General features: G+C 37.2%; 1 protein-coding gene across 1 annotated transcript; it reads right to left on the bottom strand.

The window, feature by feature from the left end:
* Window positions 1–16,320: 16,320 nt before the first annotated feature.
* Window positions 16,321–17,570, bottom strand: LOC109179529. Its single transcript, XM_019329035.1, has 2 exons — window positions 17,252–17,570; window positions 16,321–16,772 (listed from the first exon to the last, which is right to left on the bottom strand). Exons 1-2 carry the CDS (start codon window positions 17,509–17,511, stop codon window positions 16,511–16,513), a joined length of 522 nt encoding a protein of 173 aa, XP_019184580.1. The 5' UTR covers window positions 17,512–17,570; the 3' UTR covers window positions 16,321–16,510.
* Window positions 17,571–18,860: the final 1,290 nt, after the last annotated feature.

Genomic DNA, 18,860 nt, shown 5'->3' with positions numbered 1-18,860 from the left:
ATGAGCTGCGGTTCATTTTCCTGGCTGCGGTCAGTGATTCACTTCTTGGGCTACGGTCCACATGGGCCTCGTGTGCTATGGTCCACCGACTGGACGCGCCAGGCGGTGTGTAGGGCCATTAGCCCGAGGAATGCTGTAGCCCACTGAATGAGTGATCAGGCGGTGAGTAGGGCTACGGTTGGCTGCGATCCACTGAGTGTATGGGCCAGCGGTGTGTAGGGTCGTAGTCTCCGAAGATCATCGCCCACTGAATGAGTCCCTCAGGCGGTGTGTAGGGCTTGATCTACTACGACCCACCGACTGAGTTCGTCAAGCGGTGTGTAGGGTCGCAGTCCCCCCTTATAAGGAGGATCACAGTCCACCGACTGAGCGCGTCAGCAGTGTGTAGGGCTGTGATCCGCCGTCGAGTTCGTCGACGGTCTTTACGGTTGGTTGCGATCAACCCCTTCATGCTGCGATACGAGGTAGGGTACTGCGGGGCCGTGTTAGTACTATATTTACTAACCTTCATGTTCGGGGCATGCGATTGGTCCCGTGGCGCCACCAAAGTGTGCTTGTGTGACTTGAATGATGATTGAATGATGATGTGAATGATTTGAGAGTGAACTGTGACCTTAGATACATGTTCTTTATGATATTGTCTCTATATAACTGTTTATCATTGTTTAATGTGTTTGTCCCTACTTGTTGAGTCTATTCCTGGTTTTAAAGCTAGAGTCTCCTAAGTATATATCTTCCTGCTTCAAAATGGTTTTCATATATCTATGTATATATATCTACCTATATTGCATTTCAACGCGTTGGAATTGGTTACCAGCATCATTCGCTGAACAGATATATTTAGCTTTCAAGCACAGATGAATAGACCCCGGAGCGTGCTAGAGATCCGAAGCACTGATTAGTTAGTTTCCCTTTCGGCCTGCATGCCATGATTATTTATTGACATTGCTTTGAGGATATTTAGTTAGTTTAGCCTGTGCATCTGAGTTCTCCAGCTCAGATGTGGCATAGCACCCCACACTCTTATGTTTGGTGTTGAGATTTAATGAGAATTCACCTTTATTATATAAGTTTTAAAAGTTTCAAAATTTTGGGGTGTTACAACGAGGCTTGCAACCTACGAGCCACCGAGAAACAAAATAAGTTCCAACGGTTTGTCTTGCGGTGTGGCCGCTTGATTATACCCCGCCTGAAAAGGCGGAATCAGCCTGCCTCGCCGAGAGAAGGTGATAACCTTCGTGGCGTGGCCGCCCTCACCTGAAAAGGCGAAATCAGCCTGCCCCGCTGGGAGGAGGTGATAATCTTAGTGGCGTGGCTGCCATCGCCTGAAAAGGTGGAATCATCCTGCGCCACTGGGAGGAGGTGATAATCTTCGCGGCCTGGCCGCCCGTGCCTGAAAAGGCGGAATTAGCCTGCCTCACCGGGAAAAGGTGATAACCTTCGTGGCGTGGCCACCCTCGCCTAAAAAGGTGGAATCAGCCTGCCCCGTCGGAAGGAGGTGATAATCTTCGCGGCATGGCCGCCCTCGCCTGAAAAGGCGGAATCAGCCAGCCCCACTGGGAGGTGGTGATAATCTTCGCAGCATGGCCACTCTCACCTGAAAAGGCAAAATCAGCCTGCCCCACTGGGAGGAGGTGATAATCTTCGCGGCGTGGCCGCCCTCGCCTGAAAAAGCCGAATCAGCCTGCCTCTTTGGGAGGAGGTGATAGCTCCGATCGAGAAAAGTCCTGTTGTCGAAATAACTTGAACTTTATTACCAATCAACTGGGGGAAAATACTCACAAAACTATTGGTCGCTAGGTGCCTACAACGAATTAATCGAATGATAAGTGATAAGTGTCAAAGAAACACATTTTTAGGGTCCATTTAGGGTGAATTCTAAGCTAAAAATAATCCTTTGTGTAGCAATATTGTGCCAATTAGCTATGTTTTGCATTTTACTGTAAATTACCACCACACTTTGTGTTTTATATGTTTTTAGGTAAGCTTCGGGTTTAAACGAGGCAAAGTGGCACAACCGGAGCGAAAGCGGGATAAGAAGACAAGCCGAGACCAAGCCACGAAGGCCACAACGCGTGTTGCAACGTGCGTTGTGGAGAGGCAAAAACAGAGCTGATTTCCAGAAAGTTTAATGCGCATTACAACGTGCGTTGTGACGCGCGTTGGATAGAATAAGTTTCCATACAACATGCGTTGTTCAGGGCGTTGAAGGCAGCATGGAAGAGCTGCGGAAGGGATTGAAAGGGGAGGCTATTTAAGAAATTTTAGATCAGATTTAGAGATGACTTTTGGGAGGTTTTAAAATACTTTGATAGCTTAGCATTTTGAGATTGAAGCGAGAACAATTTGTAGAGAGATTTAAGTAGATTCAAGCTTGGATTTCTTGGGAGGTCCATTGAAGGAAGAGATTGACAAACTTCATGTAACACCCCGGAATTTATTCTCGAAAGCCAAATTGATTTTTCCCAAATATTTCCTAAGGATGAATTTAATTATCCTACCTACACTTTTGATCTCCTGTGACTTTTGCCTTAAATCTAGCTAAGGGTTTTATTTTGGCCCAAACCCTTAAGCTCTTGAAAGGAATTATTTATTTGGACTCTATTTAATGTCTTGTTGGACCTTAAAATAAGCATAAGTATATATTTCTTCTAGCCTATTTAATAAAAGTAATAGGCCCATACCTTATACTTGTTAACTTGTGGCCCAAGCTTCATTTTTCACCCTAATTCCCTTATCCTTGAATTTCCACCACATAGCTAGCATCACTCTCAAACTTTTCAGCTCACTCCCTCTCCACTCCACACACCATTTCCACTCTTTTTCCCAACTAAAAGTTTTCTTCATTTCCCAACCAAGAAGACCAAGCAAGTTTCCACCTTTCATACTCACCAAGCCTAGGAAGGGTAAGAGATAGATATTTAGAGTCTTTATTAGTGGTTTTTCTTACTTCATTATCTAAGATTTTACTCTTTTTGTTTGGGTTTGGGGTATTGGTTGAAGATCATGTTGATGAGGATGTGCTAGGGTGTCTTTGAGGAAGGATTGAAGGTTTTGCTGAGCTAAGAGGTAACCCTATGTGTAACACCCCGTGTTACGATCTTCAAACCTAGATTAATTATGTAATTAATCCCGTTAAAGAATAGTTAAAAAGGATTTAATCCGGTCAAGATCCCCTAATTAATTAATATGATCCACGGAGGACCGTGGACCCTTGTCCGTGTTAAAGGCCTTAAACCTGTTAGGAATAAAGCAAGTAGACCTTTTTACTATTCAAATTCTAATTGGAAATTCTAGACCTATATATCTGTTATGAATAAAGAAAGTAGGCCTTTACTATTCAGATTCTAATTAGAATCCCTAACTCCATAAATAGGGGATTAGAAAGCAATTAGAACTCTTACCACCCATAGTTATATTACACGAAATTATTCCCAAGAGACCGGGCCAAGAGATTCCCCACCACCAAGCCTAGGGAGATCAATCGTGATCGGAGGGAAATCTTAGGGAAGAACCTTAATAGCCAAGGGAGGATTAATTAAGGCTAAGAGGTAACTCATGTCTTACAAAACCTATTTTCATTGCTATTGTTTATTGATTGGCTCCGATTGAATGATTGATTGTGTGATTTTGTATGTATATCTTGTTAGAGCTTGTCTTTAGGGTTATACGATGAATTCTTGTTATTCTTGATGTTCTTGATGGCCCTGTGTGGTTATTGATATGATCTTGTATTTAATTATGTCTAGAGCTTGTCCCTAGGACTTATATCATGAATCTCGTGTTGTGATGTTCTTGGTATTCTTGAGTGGGTTTATGCATGCTCGGGTGTTAATTATAGTTTAGGACTTGTCTTTAGGGCTTTGTATATAGATTTCTTGATGTTCTTGAGGCTCCGGATGCTCCTGAACAGTTATATGTGTTAGGAATAAAGTGTAATGGTTTTGATATGCCAAATTTGTATTTGTAGATCCCCCAATTTTATTTCATAGGTCTAGTAGAGTCTTAGACCATGATCGGGAAATTATTTAATTATGAAAAGAGAAAAACAGAGGAAAATGGATGAAAATAGAAGAAGAAGATATAAAGCCGAAAATCAAGAATTTGTCTGGAGAAAATGGCAAATTGAAGAAGAAGATGAAAGATATGAAATCACGTCAATGCTACTCAAAGAAGATATCCCAGAAGAATTTTCTTGAAGAAAATTAATATTGGAAGAATGCATGAAATTGACTTGGAGATCAAGCATCTATGGAAAGAAAGAAGTACATCAAATGTGATTGGAGATTTAATTAAAAGCTGTACGAATTAAGTGGATGATGCTTGATATATTATTCAAAAAATGGCTCAAGTTCAAAACTCACCATCAACAATTTTACAAGGTAAAATTTGAGAAGTCAAATTAAATTAATCTGATGGAGTTGGGCGCTAGTAAATTGGGAGCCAGATTCAGAGAAATCAATTGAAATTGGGAGCATGTTTCACGGGAGCCAATTGAGGTTGTAGTATGGGATGCAATTTCAAAGTTGGGGAATTGGGAGCATGTTTCACGGGAGCCAATTGAGGTTGTAGTATGGGATGCAATTTCAAAGTTGGGGACCGATTCAAAGAAGACATGGAGATCAAATTGAATCAGGAGTTCAAATTGGGAAGCAATTGAATCTCAAAGTTGGTGGGATGCAATTTCAAAGTTGGGGACCGATTCAAAGAAGACATGGAGGAGATCAAATGACCGATTCAAAGAAGACATGGAGATCAAATTGAATCAGGAGTTCAAATTGGGAAGCAATTGAATCAGGAGAAGTCTGGGAGCCAATTTCAAAGTCATGGGAGTTGGATCCAATTGCAAGTCAATTGGGAGCCAATTACAATGGAGAAATTCAAAAAGCACCAGGAGCAGTTGGGAGCCAATTGCAAGTCAAAGTCAATTGGGAGCCAATTACAATGGAGAAATTCAAATTGGGTGCCAATTACAAGCCAATTTCAATTGGCTCCCAATTACAAAGGAGAAATTCAAATTGGGTGGAAGTTCAAAGCCAGTTTGAAGTCTGAGAACACCCAGACGGACGTGAGAATGAAGAAGATGAAGATGAACTTACAGTGAAAATATTCTCACAAGGAAAAATACTAGTTTTAACTAGTATGGGATTAAATTGAAGAATATTTTTAAATCCCAAAGATACAAGGACCACTTCAGAGCTGATCAGAGAAGTCATTCTACACCAAAACTGAGACCCAGATATTTCCACTCAATGTAAAACCAGAGGAATATCAGATGAAGTTTGGGAGCTCATTTACATGGAGATGAAACTCCATCAAACGGCTAGCTTATCTCTTTCTGACATTTTTGCAGAAGATAAGATAAGATCTCTGACAAAAGATACAAGATTTCAAAAATGAGAGCGTCTCTTTCCAACGGACAGATTCTCATTACCAGCTATAAAATGATGAAGATATGAAGACTTGAAGAAGAATGGAGCAGAGAAAAATATATGAGCAAAGAGCTAAAGTCTTCAAGTGAGAAAAGAAAAAGAACTCAGAGAGCTTCAAAAGAGAAATATTCTGAGAGTTCTTAAACAGAGCAAAACAGAGCATAAATATCAAGTGCTTTACTTGATATATTCAAAGAGAGAAAACACTCAGAGCTATCAAGAGAAATCATTCCAGAGTGTTTATCTTCATCAAAGAGACCTGCGCATCATTGAAGATCATCTACAGAGTCTCAGAAGTTGGAAGCAAGACAACACTTGTTTTGGAGCAAAACAAGAGAAGGGAGGAAAGTAGCACGGAGCTGTGAAATCCTGGATTGTCACACGGAGCTGTGAGATCCGAAGCAGCAGTGTCGGAGGCACTGGGCGTGATTGGTGTGGGCTTGGTGATCAAAGCACCAGATCACGGGATACGTTTCTACCGGAGTGTGGAAGACGGGGGGAAAGTAACGCGGAGTCGTGAAATCCTGGGATAGTAGCGCGGCGACGTGAAACCCGAAGCAGCAGTGTGGTGTCACTGGGCGTGATTAGTACGGGCTTTGTGATCAAAGCACTAGATCACGGAATTCATTGTATCTTGGAACCAAGAAGTGGTGGATATAGTGAATTGGCTCTTGGAGAAAAGAGCAAGTGGAGTAGGAGGATTACACCACCTCGCGAACCACTATAATTGTCTTGTGTTCTTTACTGCTTTCTTTACTTATCGCTCTTTACATATTCGCTCTCACGAAGATATACTGCTCACACAATCTCACACACACTTTATGTTTATTTATTTCCGCTGTGCACCATACTCTAACAATCTAGTTATGAGTTTTGGTTTATCTCTGTCTTAGCAATTGTTGTGCTGTGCGAAAAAGTTTGAAAGTCTATTCACCCCCCCCCCCCCCCGCCCCCCCCCCCTCTAGACTTTCACCTTACCTCTTTTGGGACCAACAATTGGTATCAGAGCAGGCTGTCTATTTAGGCCAATTTGCTATCTAAGCTCGTGCCTAACTGGGTCAACCGTTTCTGACTGCTAGACAGATCCATTCTACAAAGTGTGTGAATTGGATTAATCTTTCATATCTCTCGTGATGATGATGAAGAAAGATTTAGCTCAAAATCTATTATTCTCACTTGATAAATTTGATGATTGGAAAGTTCGTATGCAGGTACACTTATCGGCTTTACACGATGAAATGTGGGAAGTTATTTCCACTGGCCCTATCGAAATATTAAAAGTCAATACGGCGTTTGTTATATCCCCGGATGCTCCACAGTACGTACAAAAGCCAAAACTAGAATGGACATCGGACGATAGAACGCGGAATAATCTTGACAATATTGCCAAGGATATTCTATTCAAAGCCGTTGATGATACAATATTTCCGAAGATCCGAAAGAGTGCCACTGCCAAAGAAATATGGGAAACTCTCATCAAGATTGACGAAGGAGATGAACAAGAAAAAGACAATAAGCTCACAATCGCCATGAAGAAGTTTGAAGATTTCAAAATGCTCTCAAATGAAAGTGTTGCAGACATAGAAGCTCGAATAATCAAAGTTCTTGGAGAGATTAGTGATCTTGGCAAAAATATTAGCCAAAAAGAAATTAATCTCAAAATCCTACGAGGGTTACCATCTGCATGGGATATGAAGGTTACGGCTATGCGCGATCACCGAGATCTAAGAATATTGTCTACAGACAAATTATTTAGTGATCTAAAAGCATATGAGTTCGAAATGAAGGCCAAAGATGATGATGTTCATGAAGCTCGAAATGCTGCTCTAATGGCCGAACAACCGTCAACCTCCAGGTCAGTAGAAAATAATGTTGATTTTATGACTGACGAACAATTTGCTCTTTTTGTCAAAAAGTTTAGAAGGTTTATGCGAAAAGGAGACAACAAAAATTCTGCTCGTGGAAAATTCATCTCTCGCATAACACAAGAAGAAAAAGTCGAAGAAAATAAGGATTTATGCTACAATTGCCGCAAACCCGGACATTTTAAAATAAATTGTCCGTATCCGATCGTTAGCAAGTATCAAGGCAAAAATGTTGAATCTACACCGAACAAATCCGAAAGCAAAAGGTTCAAGCGCAACAAAAGAAAAGCTCTCGTTGGCAACGAACCAAACGAAAATGATGATTCGGAGGATTCATCATCAAGCGATGAAAGTTCATATTCAGATGATGATACGGCGCTAATATGCAAGTCAATTGAGTTGAGTACAAGTGAAGATTGTCTTATGGCTCTTGACGCAGAGGAAGAAGAGGTAACATCTAATTCTTTCAATTCTGTTAATTCTTCTTTTTCTCGTGAATCTATTGACAATCTAATGCGAGAATGTCAAGAGATTATGCTCACTCATCCTCAACTCAAGGAGCGCAATAATATTCTAATTCTTGAAAAAGAAGCAATGAATAAAAAATTGCAAGATGCTTTACTTGAAGTGAGTAAATTGAAGAATGAAAATATTCATCTTCAAGAAGAGTGTAAAGCAAGAGAGGTTAGAGAACATAATCTTAGAGCTACTATTGCTACGTTCACTAATTCGTCTAAAATTATAGATAAAATGGTGAGCATGCAAAAGCCATCAGGAGATAGAACCGGAATTGGTTATGACTCCACATGTTCTCAAACCCCTCAAAATCTGACTAATTCTACTACTACTTTAAATAATAAAGTTCAAGTGGAAAAATTTGTTAAAAGTCAGAATAGCACGATGAGACAAGGACTTGGCTATCAAACAAATGGAAAGTTGAATGTTGAAAGGCCAAAACAATTCTATGATACGGAAAAACAACAAAAATTCATCAAGCAAAGATATGCCAAAGAGTCAAGTGCAAAAAGATTTCATAGAAAAGAGGGAAGCTTTTCTAGAAATAAAGTTGGGAGATTTTATCCCACTCAAAAAGATTGGTTATGCAATAGATGAATACTTTTTATAGACCAAAGCAACCATTCTCTTCCCAGGTGCCAAAATATAAAAATAATTTTCAAAACCCGGCGCCAAAAATATTTTCTAATGTGAGTTATGATTATCGTGTCTCTAATGGTTACAAATCGCCTCATCTTAATTCAATAAGATCAAGGTGGGTTTGGTTACCAAAAATCACTAACAGTAAAGGACCCAAGCAAGTATGGGTACCTAAAATTAATTAATCTTTTTTGCAGGATGTTTGGTACATCGATAGTGGTTGCTCACGCCACATGACTAGAAATAAATCATATCTAGTTAATTTCAAAGAAATCGATGGACCAAAAGTTATATTCGGATGAAATCAAAATTATGAAATTACAAAAGGAGTTGGCACGATCAAGAAAAATGATTTGAAGATTGAAGATGTTTCTTTCGTTGAAGGATTAAAATTTAATTTGTTGAGCACTAGTCAATTTTGTGATAAAGGCTATCTTGTAGAATTTTCTAAAGATAATTTAATTGCCTAATCAAAACTGAGCTCACAAATGAGATTGTTTTATCTGGAAAATGGCGAAAGAACATGTATATTGTGGATTGGAGCACAAGCAAAGATTCAGTGTGCTTAATGGCCAGAAATTCGAATGAAGCTAATTGGGAATGGCACAGAAAGCTCAACCACTTAAACTTCAAGACTATCAATTAGCTTGCAAAGAAGAATCTAGTAGAAGGCTTGCCAGATATTATCTTCAAGAAGGACCAAGTGTGTGATGCATGCCAACGCGGAAAGCAAATCAAATCATCATTCAAATCAAAGACACACGAGTCAACGTCAAGACCGCTAAGCTTACTACATATGGACTTATTTGGACAAGTTGATCCAATAAGTGTAAGTGGTAAGAAATATACTCTCGTTGTTGTTGATGATTTTTCCAGGTACACTTGGACCGTGTTTCTCAAGAAGAAAAATGAAGTTGAGCAAGTTCTACCGAAGCTGTTGAAGCAACTACAAAATGAGAAAGAATTGCAAATATCAAAAATACGAACGGATCGCGGAACCGAGTTCGTGAATGGAGTTATACAAGCTTTTTGCAATTCACATGGAATTTCTCAACAATTATCTGCCGCAAGAACACCGCAACAAAACGGTGTTGCCGAAAGAAGAAACCGGACGCTCAAAGAAGCCGCACGAGTGATGATTAGTGCTGCCGGTCTCCCGAAACGATATTGGGCGGAAGCTATCAACACTGCTTGTTACACGCAAAATCGAAGCATGATCCATAAGCAGCACAAGAAGACGCCATATGAGCTATATAAAGGGAGAAAACCAAATATTGGTTATTTTCATATTTTTGGATGCAAATGTTTTATTCATATTAATGATAAATTGCATCTAAAAGCTTTTGATGAGCGTGCAGATGAAGGAATTTTTCTAGGATATTCAGCTACCAGCAAGGCGTTCAGAATTTTGAATAAAAGATCAATGGTGGTTGAAGAATCCATACACGTGGTATTTGATGAAAAATCACAGATCAAGAATGATGCACTGGACGAAGAAATTGCACAAAATGGTAACAAGTGTCATATTGATTTTTGTGATACTAATGATACATGTGAAGATGATGTTTTGCAGGGAATGGATGAGTTGGAAATTAATTCTCTAGAAAATCCCATCCCTCACCCAGAAGAAGTTGGAAATTCTTTAAATAATAATTTTGGGAGTGATGTCTCACGTGGGAATGGAGATGCAGTACAAGTTGGTTATCCAATTAATGATCAAATTGCATGTGATGTTGGTAATCAATTTCAAGACAATTTAATTGATAAAATTCGAACCAACACTGCAAATTCACAACAAATGGATCCACCCAGTACCATGCACCCATTTCAACCAGATTTAAGATGGCTCAAAAATCACCCTCCAGAATTAATTATTGGGAATATCCATGAAGGCGTGAAAACAAGATCATCTACCATGGAAGCATTGTTCACGTGTTATCTATCTCAGATTGAACCAAAAGAAATTGACGAAGCTCTCAATGATCCGGATTGGATAAATGCTATGCAAGAGGAGCTCGATCAATTCAAAAGAAATGATGTTTGGGAACTTGTTCCAAGACCGCCGAACCACAATGTTGTAGGAACCAAATGGGTCTTCCGGAACAAAGCAAACGAAGAAGGCATGATTGTTAGGAATAAAGCAAGGCTCGTTGCAAAAGGATACTCTCAAGAAGAAGGAATAGATTTTGATGAAACCTATGCACCGGTGGCCCGACTTGAAGCAATCAGAATTTTCCTAGCCTACGCCGCACACAAAGATTTCACTGTTTATCAAATGGACGTGAAAAGCGCATTCTTGAATGGTCTACTCGAAGAAGAAGTTTATGTCGAAGAACCCCCAGGTTTTGAGGTAAAAGGCGAAGGTGATAAAGTCTACAAACTTAAAAAGCCATTGTGTGGGTTGAAACAAGCACCTAGAGCTTGGTATGATACTTTATCAATGTTCTTAATAAACTGTGGATTCACCAAAGGCCTTGTTGACAAAACTTTATTTAGAATTCAAGATGGTGATCATATTTTATTAGTGCAAATATATGTTGATGATATTATTTTTGGAAGCACTAACAATTCTTTGTGTGAGAAATTTTCGAAGCTTATTTAATACGGAGTAACATTTTAGATGCACACTTTCATTCATTATCTTTGGCCATTTTTCATGCAAGCTACCACTTCGACATTCTGTCCAACGATACGCACACGCCACCATTTTTACAATGCACACACCACCATCCTACGCATACGCCCGAAGCCTAATACGCACAAGCCTTAGCATACAATGCATTCTACACCAAAAAACTAGATGCCAGATACGACGGCATGTAATACCCAATACCATTCAGTCCGGCCATTGATTCATTTTTAAACATTTGGAAAACCACTTAACGTCTAAGACGCACACGCCAACACAAGCATACGCACATACCCTTACAAGTCCCCCACACTAGTCCAATCACATTTAGTTCGCTCAGCCGAAATAAACAATAAATCACTAAAATCATCATCAATATCTGCACAAGCCGGTAGACTAGTATGCATTCTTGTGCTTCTACCATGTAGACATTCTATAAAAATGTTTAAATTTTCCCAAATTGTTGAAAGCTTCGTACGCACACAAACAAAACGAAATCATGCAATTACAAAACCACACCCAATTCATTCATGACAATACGCATATTTAATAACATTTTAGATGCACACTCTCATTCATTATCTCTGGCCATTTTTCATGCAGGCTACCAAGTCGACATTCTGTCCAGCGATACGCACACGCCACCATTATAACAATGCACACACCACCACGCCACGCATACGCCCGAAGCCTAATACGCACAAACATTAGCATACCATGCATTCTACACCAAAAAACTAGACGCCAGCTACGACGGCACATAATACCCAATACCATTCAGTCCGGCAATTGATTCATTTTTAAACATTCGGAAAACCATTCAACGTCAAAGATGCACATGCCAACACAAGTATCACATACCCTTACAAGTCCCCCCACTAGTACAATCACATTTAGTTCGCTCAACCGAAATAAACATTACATCACTAAAATCATCATCAACATTCGCACAAGCCGGTAGACTAGTATGCACCTACCCATGTTCGTCTTATCATCCAACATCAACATCTACAATTAAGGCTACCACTCCCTCCGTAACCATTCCTTGTCCTAATGCAGTCTAACAATTCTGTTACACATGCACACACGTCCCATTCCACACTCTTCGTATTACATTGAATTTTTAATAAACACCAACACAACTCAGCCCACAAAAACGCACACACCAGACCATAGTTATGCACTAACAGGAATTTCTAGACTCCATTCTCGTTTCTTGAACAACCCTTCTGCTTCCCGGATAAGTAAACCACTACCGTTGGTGCGTTTTCTTTCCGCAGACTTCCTCACGCAACTTTAACGTTCAAGAGATGGGGTAATTATTTATTGTTGTCTCTTTCCATTCATATTCTCCTTAATATAATCCAAAACATTGCAATTCCAATCTACCCATAATTAAACAAATAACTACAATTACTATTTAATCCTTTTCATTTCATTATATCATTTTTTTACTTTAATATTATATATATATATATATATATATATATATATATATATATATATATAATATAATATAATATATATATATACTATCTACTATACTAATAAGAGCCCAAGAGAGTTAGGCCTATAATGGGTTGAAAAAATGGCGGTCACAGATTTTAATCAAATGAATGGCTCAGATTGATTAAAAGATTGATAAGATTAAATTTTACACTAAAATTTCCTAAAATATCCACACACCGTTACTAATTCCGTTAAAATTTTAAGAATTTCCGTTAGTTCACCGTTAACTTACTCATTGATTTCAAAAAAAAAAAAAAAAAAAAAAAAAAAAAAAAAAAAAAAAAAGGTCTTAGGTTCGAACCTCATCCCAATCAAAGTTGGCATAATTAGTACTCTATTTTACTCTTATTAAATTATATAAATAATAATTTAGTAGCTACAACAAAAAATTATAGATATGCATTTCTTTAATTTAGAATTATGTGTCCACAATGTATTTATTCAAAAAAAATTATTCATTATCAATAAATTAAATAAGAGAAATAATTGTAGTAGTTATATTGTCTTTATTTTTCTACAATATAAAAATTCTTTATATTCAAATTTATTAATTGATTATATTCGCTACATTGTCCTTACAATGTCTTAATTTAGTAAAAAAAAATTATTCATTATCAATAAATTAATTAAGAGAAATATTTTCATTAGTTATATTGTCTTTATTTTTCTCAAATGTAAAAATTTTTACATTCAAATCCATCAATTGATTATATTCACTACATTGTCTATTATCTTTTTTGTGCACTATTTTTCTAATTAAATATCAAAGTTATAATACAAAATAATGCTATATATTTATTTAACAAGTATTTTATTAATACCATGAAAAAATTAAAAAAATATATAATTAATAAAGCCAACCATATTAACTACTTGAGAGATTTTGTGACAAAGAGAGTATCCAAATCACACAACAAATTGAAGTGAGAACTACCTTGCAATGTCCTTGTTTGACAATCAGCAGTTAGCGGATTATATTAGCGGATTTGACCAACGAATTTATTTAATTATTAACATTGGGTAGAAAAAATGACCGCCAAATTATTAAATCAAATGAATGATTCAAATTGTTCAGGTTTTAATTTTTTTTAAAGTTTTTCTAATTTATCCATAATTATATGATTATCCATTTAACTTTTTCGTTAAATACCGTTAATTCACCGTTAGTCTAATTCGAATATTAACGTCTAATATAGAATTATAATTACACCATTAATCTAATTCTAATATTAAAGTCTTAATAGAATTTAACCACAAATCCTAATGTCGAAATCTCCTCAAATAATATTAGTATATATTTAATATTTTATGCCCTAATTTTTATTTGTTCTCCCATATGTCCCGTATTTGGTTTCAACCATACCTATACAATTATTTTATTGACAATTATAATCAATCTTGACTATATTATCTTGCATTTGTAATCTTAGAATTACATATTTAACACGCACGGGCTTAGCTTAATGGTTTAGTGGGCAGTATTTGGGAGAAGAGACCAAGGTTTGAACCTCGGCGGCGGCAGTGCGGGAATTATGTCCAAAGTGGGCAGATTCCTTGTTCGCACCGGCATTTGGTCCTGTCTGCTGAACCATTGAGTCACCGTGATTTACAACTTCCCACAATGCTCTGTCGAGTCAGAGTGTGGGGGGCCCTTGGGGTTGGGGACTCAAACTTTGGGAGAAGAATTACCTATTTAAATACGCAAATTCAACCTTCAATTATCTATGCATGAACAATTTCAATATAATCTTGCCTTAATATACTTTAAAGTACTTATTTAAAAAAAAAAAAAAACATTGGGCATTATCCCTATCGCGCAATGCGCGTAAAAAACTAGTATATATATAAGTTTGATCAAATGCGGCCGCGCCTTCCCGTGCGGTTGGTGCGACCACTTGAAAAACGCACCAATAGTGTTAGGAAAATGCACAACAATGAAATGCACAAATGCACTAAAAAACGCACAACATACCAAAAAAAAAATGCTCCATAACTCCCCACACCTAATTGTACATTTCCGAACACTGTGTGATGCTTTTATGCATATCTATTGGTGCGTTTTTGTTGATGCATACCTAATGGTGCATATTTGCATAACATTGGTGCGGCCGCACTGATCACGTGTTAAAGCATGATCGCACCTGAACTCTGCTCTATTTGTTTCGACCATTAATAACCTGTTTCCAAATAACTGAGTGCAGTGGCTAAGAAGTCCCTACAAACCAAATTTCTTTTTTAATTGGAACCGAACGGTGCATCACCGAATTGGTGCATATAAGCACTGAATGGTGCTTCTCTTTCTCAGCACCGAATTGATTCTTCACCAATCCCAAACATAATTAAGCTTCCAAAGAATAATTAACATACTTAGGCTTGAATTCAAAAAAAAAAAAAACATACTTAGGCTTAATTACAATCATTCGTATATTGCCTAATTAGGCACAAATGGAGGTGCTACGAAAAGATTGCTAATTTAATTAGCATCTAAACTTATGCAGTTTTGGCTTCCCTGTAATAGGTTCACTTTGAATATTTTTTCATTTACCTAGGATTGGATTTTGAGTTGTGCAAGCAATAGTATAGAGTCTCCAAATTTTAGAGGGTCCCCAAATTTTAGAGGACTCGATATTTAATTTTTATCTAGATAGTTAAGACATTAAAGAAAAATAAAATTACAATTAATTTTAAAAAACTCCATATAGAGGAGTGGTAGTAATGTGTATATATAGTGTTTCATTTTAGAGGTCATAAGTTTAAATCTTATTTCTCTTTTTCTTTTTTAATCCTTTTGCCTTTTCTTTTTTTATTCTTTGTGCACAACAACATTTTAGCACCTTATTATTATTAGAGTTTTTTGCACTTTTGGTCCCACGACTATAATAACACTGTCAGAATTGATCCACGACTGTCAAATCTTGTAATTTTAGTCCACGACTATTGTTTTTTGGCAAAAATGGTTCTTTCGACCACTTTTCCGTTGAAATTCCACCATAATAAAATTTCATTATTTTTAAGAGGGCTAAATTTGACATTTCGCATAATAAACTTGCAAGACCTACCGCTCCTCTGTAATTACCCACGAACACGAAAACAAAATAAAATCCTTAACCCGTCCGCTCCTCCGCTAAACGACAAATAGAATTGATCCTGTGCATAAGAACAGAAGCAAAACCTGCTGCTAAGAAAGAAGCTACAAACAGTTTTCCATAATAAATAGGTCATAAATTCAATTTAATAATAAATAGCTCATAAATTTAATTTAATAATTGGATAAAAACATTCGAAATTGTCATATTTATTATTGTAATAATATTTACAATTATGAAATTAATATACAATTAATTCATACCCATCATTAATAACATGCCATTAGCACCAAATCCGTATATATATATATTTATATATATAGCACCGAATTGGTGCATATAAGCACCGTATGGTGCTTCACCAATCCCAAACATAATTAACATACTTAGGCTTAATTATCATCATTCGTATATTTAGGCACAAATGGAGATGCTAAGAAAAGATTGCTAATTTAATTAGCACCTAAACTTACGCTAAGGTTAAGTTCACTTTTAGAATTAATTTTTCATCCATTTTGAGCATACAAATATCAATATCTTCATTATCTTACAGTAAAATCCAAATCTACTTTGACCCGATCCAAATAAAAAATGTACTCACATATATTAGTACCACAAAATAGTCACTAAAAATTGTCATTTTATGCTAGAATTTCAACAGTAAATAAATGACCAATCCTTAGACATTGGATCATATCATATATGCAAAATACATTAAAAATTTATTACAATTGCTTTTAATTGTATCACTTTCTGTTGGTTTTACAATTGCTTTTTGGTGTAATTGATATGATTACCCACACGGCCACACTGTTGGTATCACTTTCTGTTGATTTATTTCATCTTCCTGGAATACGATGGTGGCTTGGATGGGGCAGGTGATTTGAATGAATTAACAGCCAAACAAACTCCGATTGCTTGCTCGGCACCGTGCATCAATCTCTTTTCTGCAGATGCGTCTTGTTTCAAATCTTTGAGTATCTTAAAGCAATCTTCAAGACTAGTTAATGCTTTTGGGAGTTTGGCCTTCAAACCTTTACTCTTATCCTCGTCGCTTTGCCTCGTCATGCCCACAATCTCCAGGCTCTCCACCAAACTGAGACATTCAACCCATCAAATCTGACCCGACAAATTATATATGCGGCTGTTTAGGCGCTAGGCGTCTCTAGGCCAGATGAATTAACCCCCCATGCGGCCATTTAGGCCACCTACGTGCTATGTGCCTCTAGGACAGATGAATTACCCCATATGTGACCGTTTAGGGCGGCTACGAGCTAGGTGTCTCTAGGCCAGACCAATTACTCCCTATGTAGTTGTTTAGGCGGCCGCCTAGGTGCCCAACTCGATCGAATTCGGATGAGTTAACTTGTCCAATTCGACAGAGTTAACTCTGGCAAGTCGTCCGTATATATATATATATATATATATATATATATATATATATATATATATATGACATACATCTCCACACACATGTACTATTTTTTTTTAGTTATTTGTGTCTAGGCGCTACTCTAGCATCCGATTAGCACTTAACGCCTAACGACTATTGCAACCATGATTATAAATACTTACTTTTCTTCCGTGTCTCTGTAGGGCTTTTCACACGCGGGGTTTCCCCACGTACTCGCATTGGCTTGTTGATATATAGCCTTAACTATTGCCTCAGTTATTGCCTCTTCCCAATTTGTTGCTCCCTTCACCGTATTCTCGCACAGCTGTTTGTCCACGGCGGTGGCACAGAAGTTGTTGGATGCATCAACATGGGAATGGGAGGCGAAGATTAGATACACTACAGGCAATGCCACAATAATGTCTCTCTTCAAACCTACCATTTTCAGTTGTGAATTTAATTTGCTTCACAAAATTTATTATTACTATTTTTTTTGTTTTATTATTATTATTATTATTATTATTTTTTTTTTTGTTGTTGATTTTCAAGATTTTGTCGGAATTTGAATAAAAGATGTTGGAGGAGATATTGTTATACAAAAGTGAAATTTAAGGATGATCTCAAAATACTATGTGGTTATCCCTTTTTTACTCAATAATCTCTTGAAGTATTGGAATTTTCAAACTAAAACTCTAACCATGCGTGAAATTAAAACATAATTTATTGTTAATAAGTTGATATAAAGATATACGTACGGGAGTACATAATTAAACAAAAATTTGATGTGATAACCGGGTATATTTACTAAGTACACCCGGTACACCAAGATTGTTTTGAATCACTTAATAATTTATCCCACTCATTTGATCGATCCATAAACTGTTCTCCAACATCACGAAACATTTCATTTAACCAATCTTTAGAGTCATCATGTTTATTTGCTTCATTGTCAACATACATGTTAGACGTACTAATCATATGTTCATTGCTACTTTCTCAACTTACTGAAGCACAACGAGTCAATATCGTCCACACTGGGGCTTAAACACATGACCTCGCATTTGGGAGAGCACTTCATGCCACTAGACCACAAGGTCATCGACATATCCATTTTATATAACTTTGATTAATTTCATCACAGATTATATGATCATATATGTCGTTTGCACTTAATTTTCTTATATTATAACATTTCTTACAAGGACAAAAGAACCTCTCATTATTATTCGGGAGACGACGTTTTGCAAAGTCTAAAGATGGTCTAACTATGTCTTCATATTCCTTACTAATACAAGAAACATTCATCCAACTTTTATCCACTAGTACAGAAACAATCATTCGCGTCCAAAGTAAAGCATAATTCGTGTCCAAAGTAGCTGGGACGCAGATGTCGGGGACGCTGATTGTATATACAATCAGCGTCCAAAGCTACTTTGGACGCGAAAAATGATTAATCGCATCCAAAATTGAAGAACTTTGGACGCGATTAATCTCATTACAATGTTGACTACTGACTTTGCGCGTCCAAAGTTGGTCAACTTGGTCGACTTTGGACGCGATTTATCATTTTTCTTTTAATAAAATGATAATTCGCGTCCAAAGTAAGTTGAAGAACTTTGGACGCGAATTATAGTTTTTTTTTTTTTTTTTTTTAATTTGATAATAAATCCAGTTTTGTTCCTGTACAAAAAATATTATTTTCATCCTGTACATGCAGTCACAACCACTACCACTTCAAAGCTTTCAAGTAAAGTTCAATACATCATTACGCCAACACTTTAGCACTAAATT

The sequence above is a fragment of the Ipomoea nil genome, unplaced genomic scaffold (assembly GCF_001879475.1).
Source record: "Ipomoea nil cultivar Tokyo-kokei standard unplaced genomic scaffold, Asagao_1.1 scaffold0926, whole genome shotgun sequence".
NCBI classification, from domain to species: domain Eukaryota; kingdom Viridiplantae; phylum Streptophyta; class Magnoliopsida; order Solanales; family Convolvulaceae; genus Ipomoea; species Ipomoea nil.
Note: the sequence above shows the minus strand (reverse complement) of the source record. Positions and strands in the feature narration are given on the sequence as shown.

What these genes read in the sequence shown, in the direction of transcription:
- LOC109179529 (XM_019329035.1), bottom strand. Translation starts at nt 17,511, where the DNA reads ATGGTAGGTTTGAAGAGAGACATTATTGTGGCATTGCCTGTAGTGTAT. An exon ending in TACAGAGACACGGAAGAAAA is followed by an intron (nt 16,773 to 17,251) that starts GTAAGTATTTAT and finishes TGAATGTCTCAG; the next exon opens with TTTGGTGGAGAGCCTGGAGA.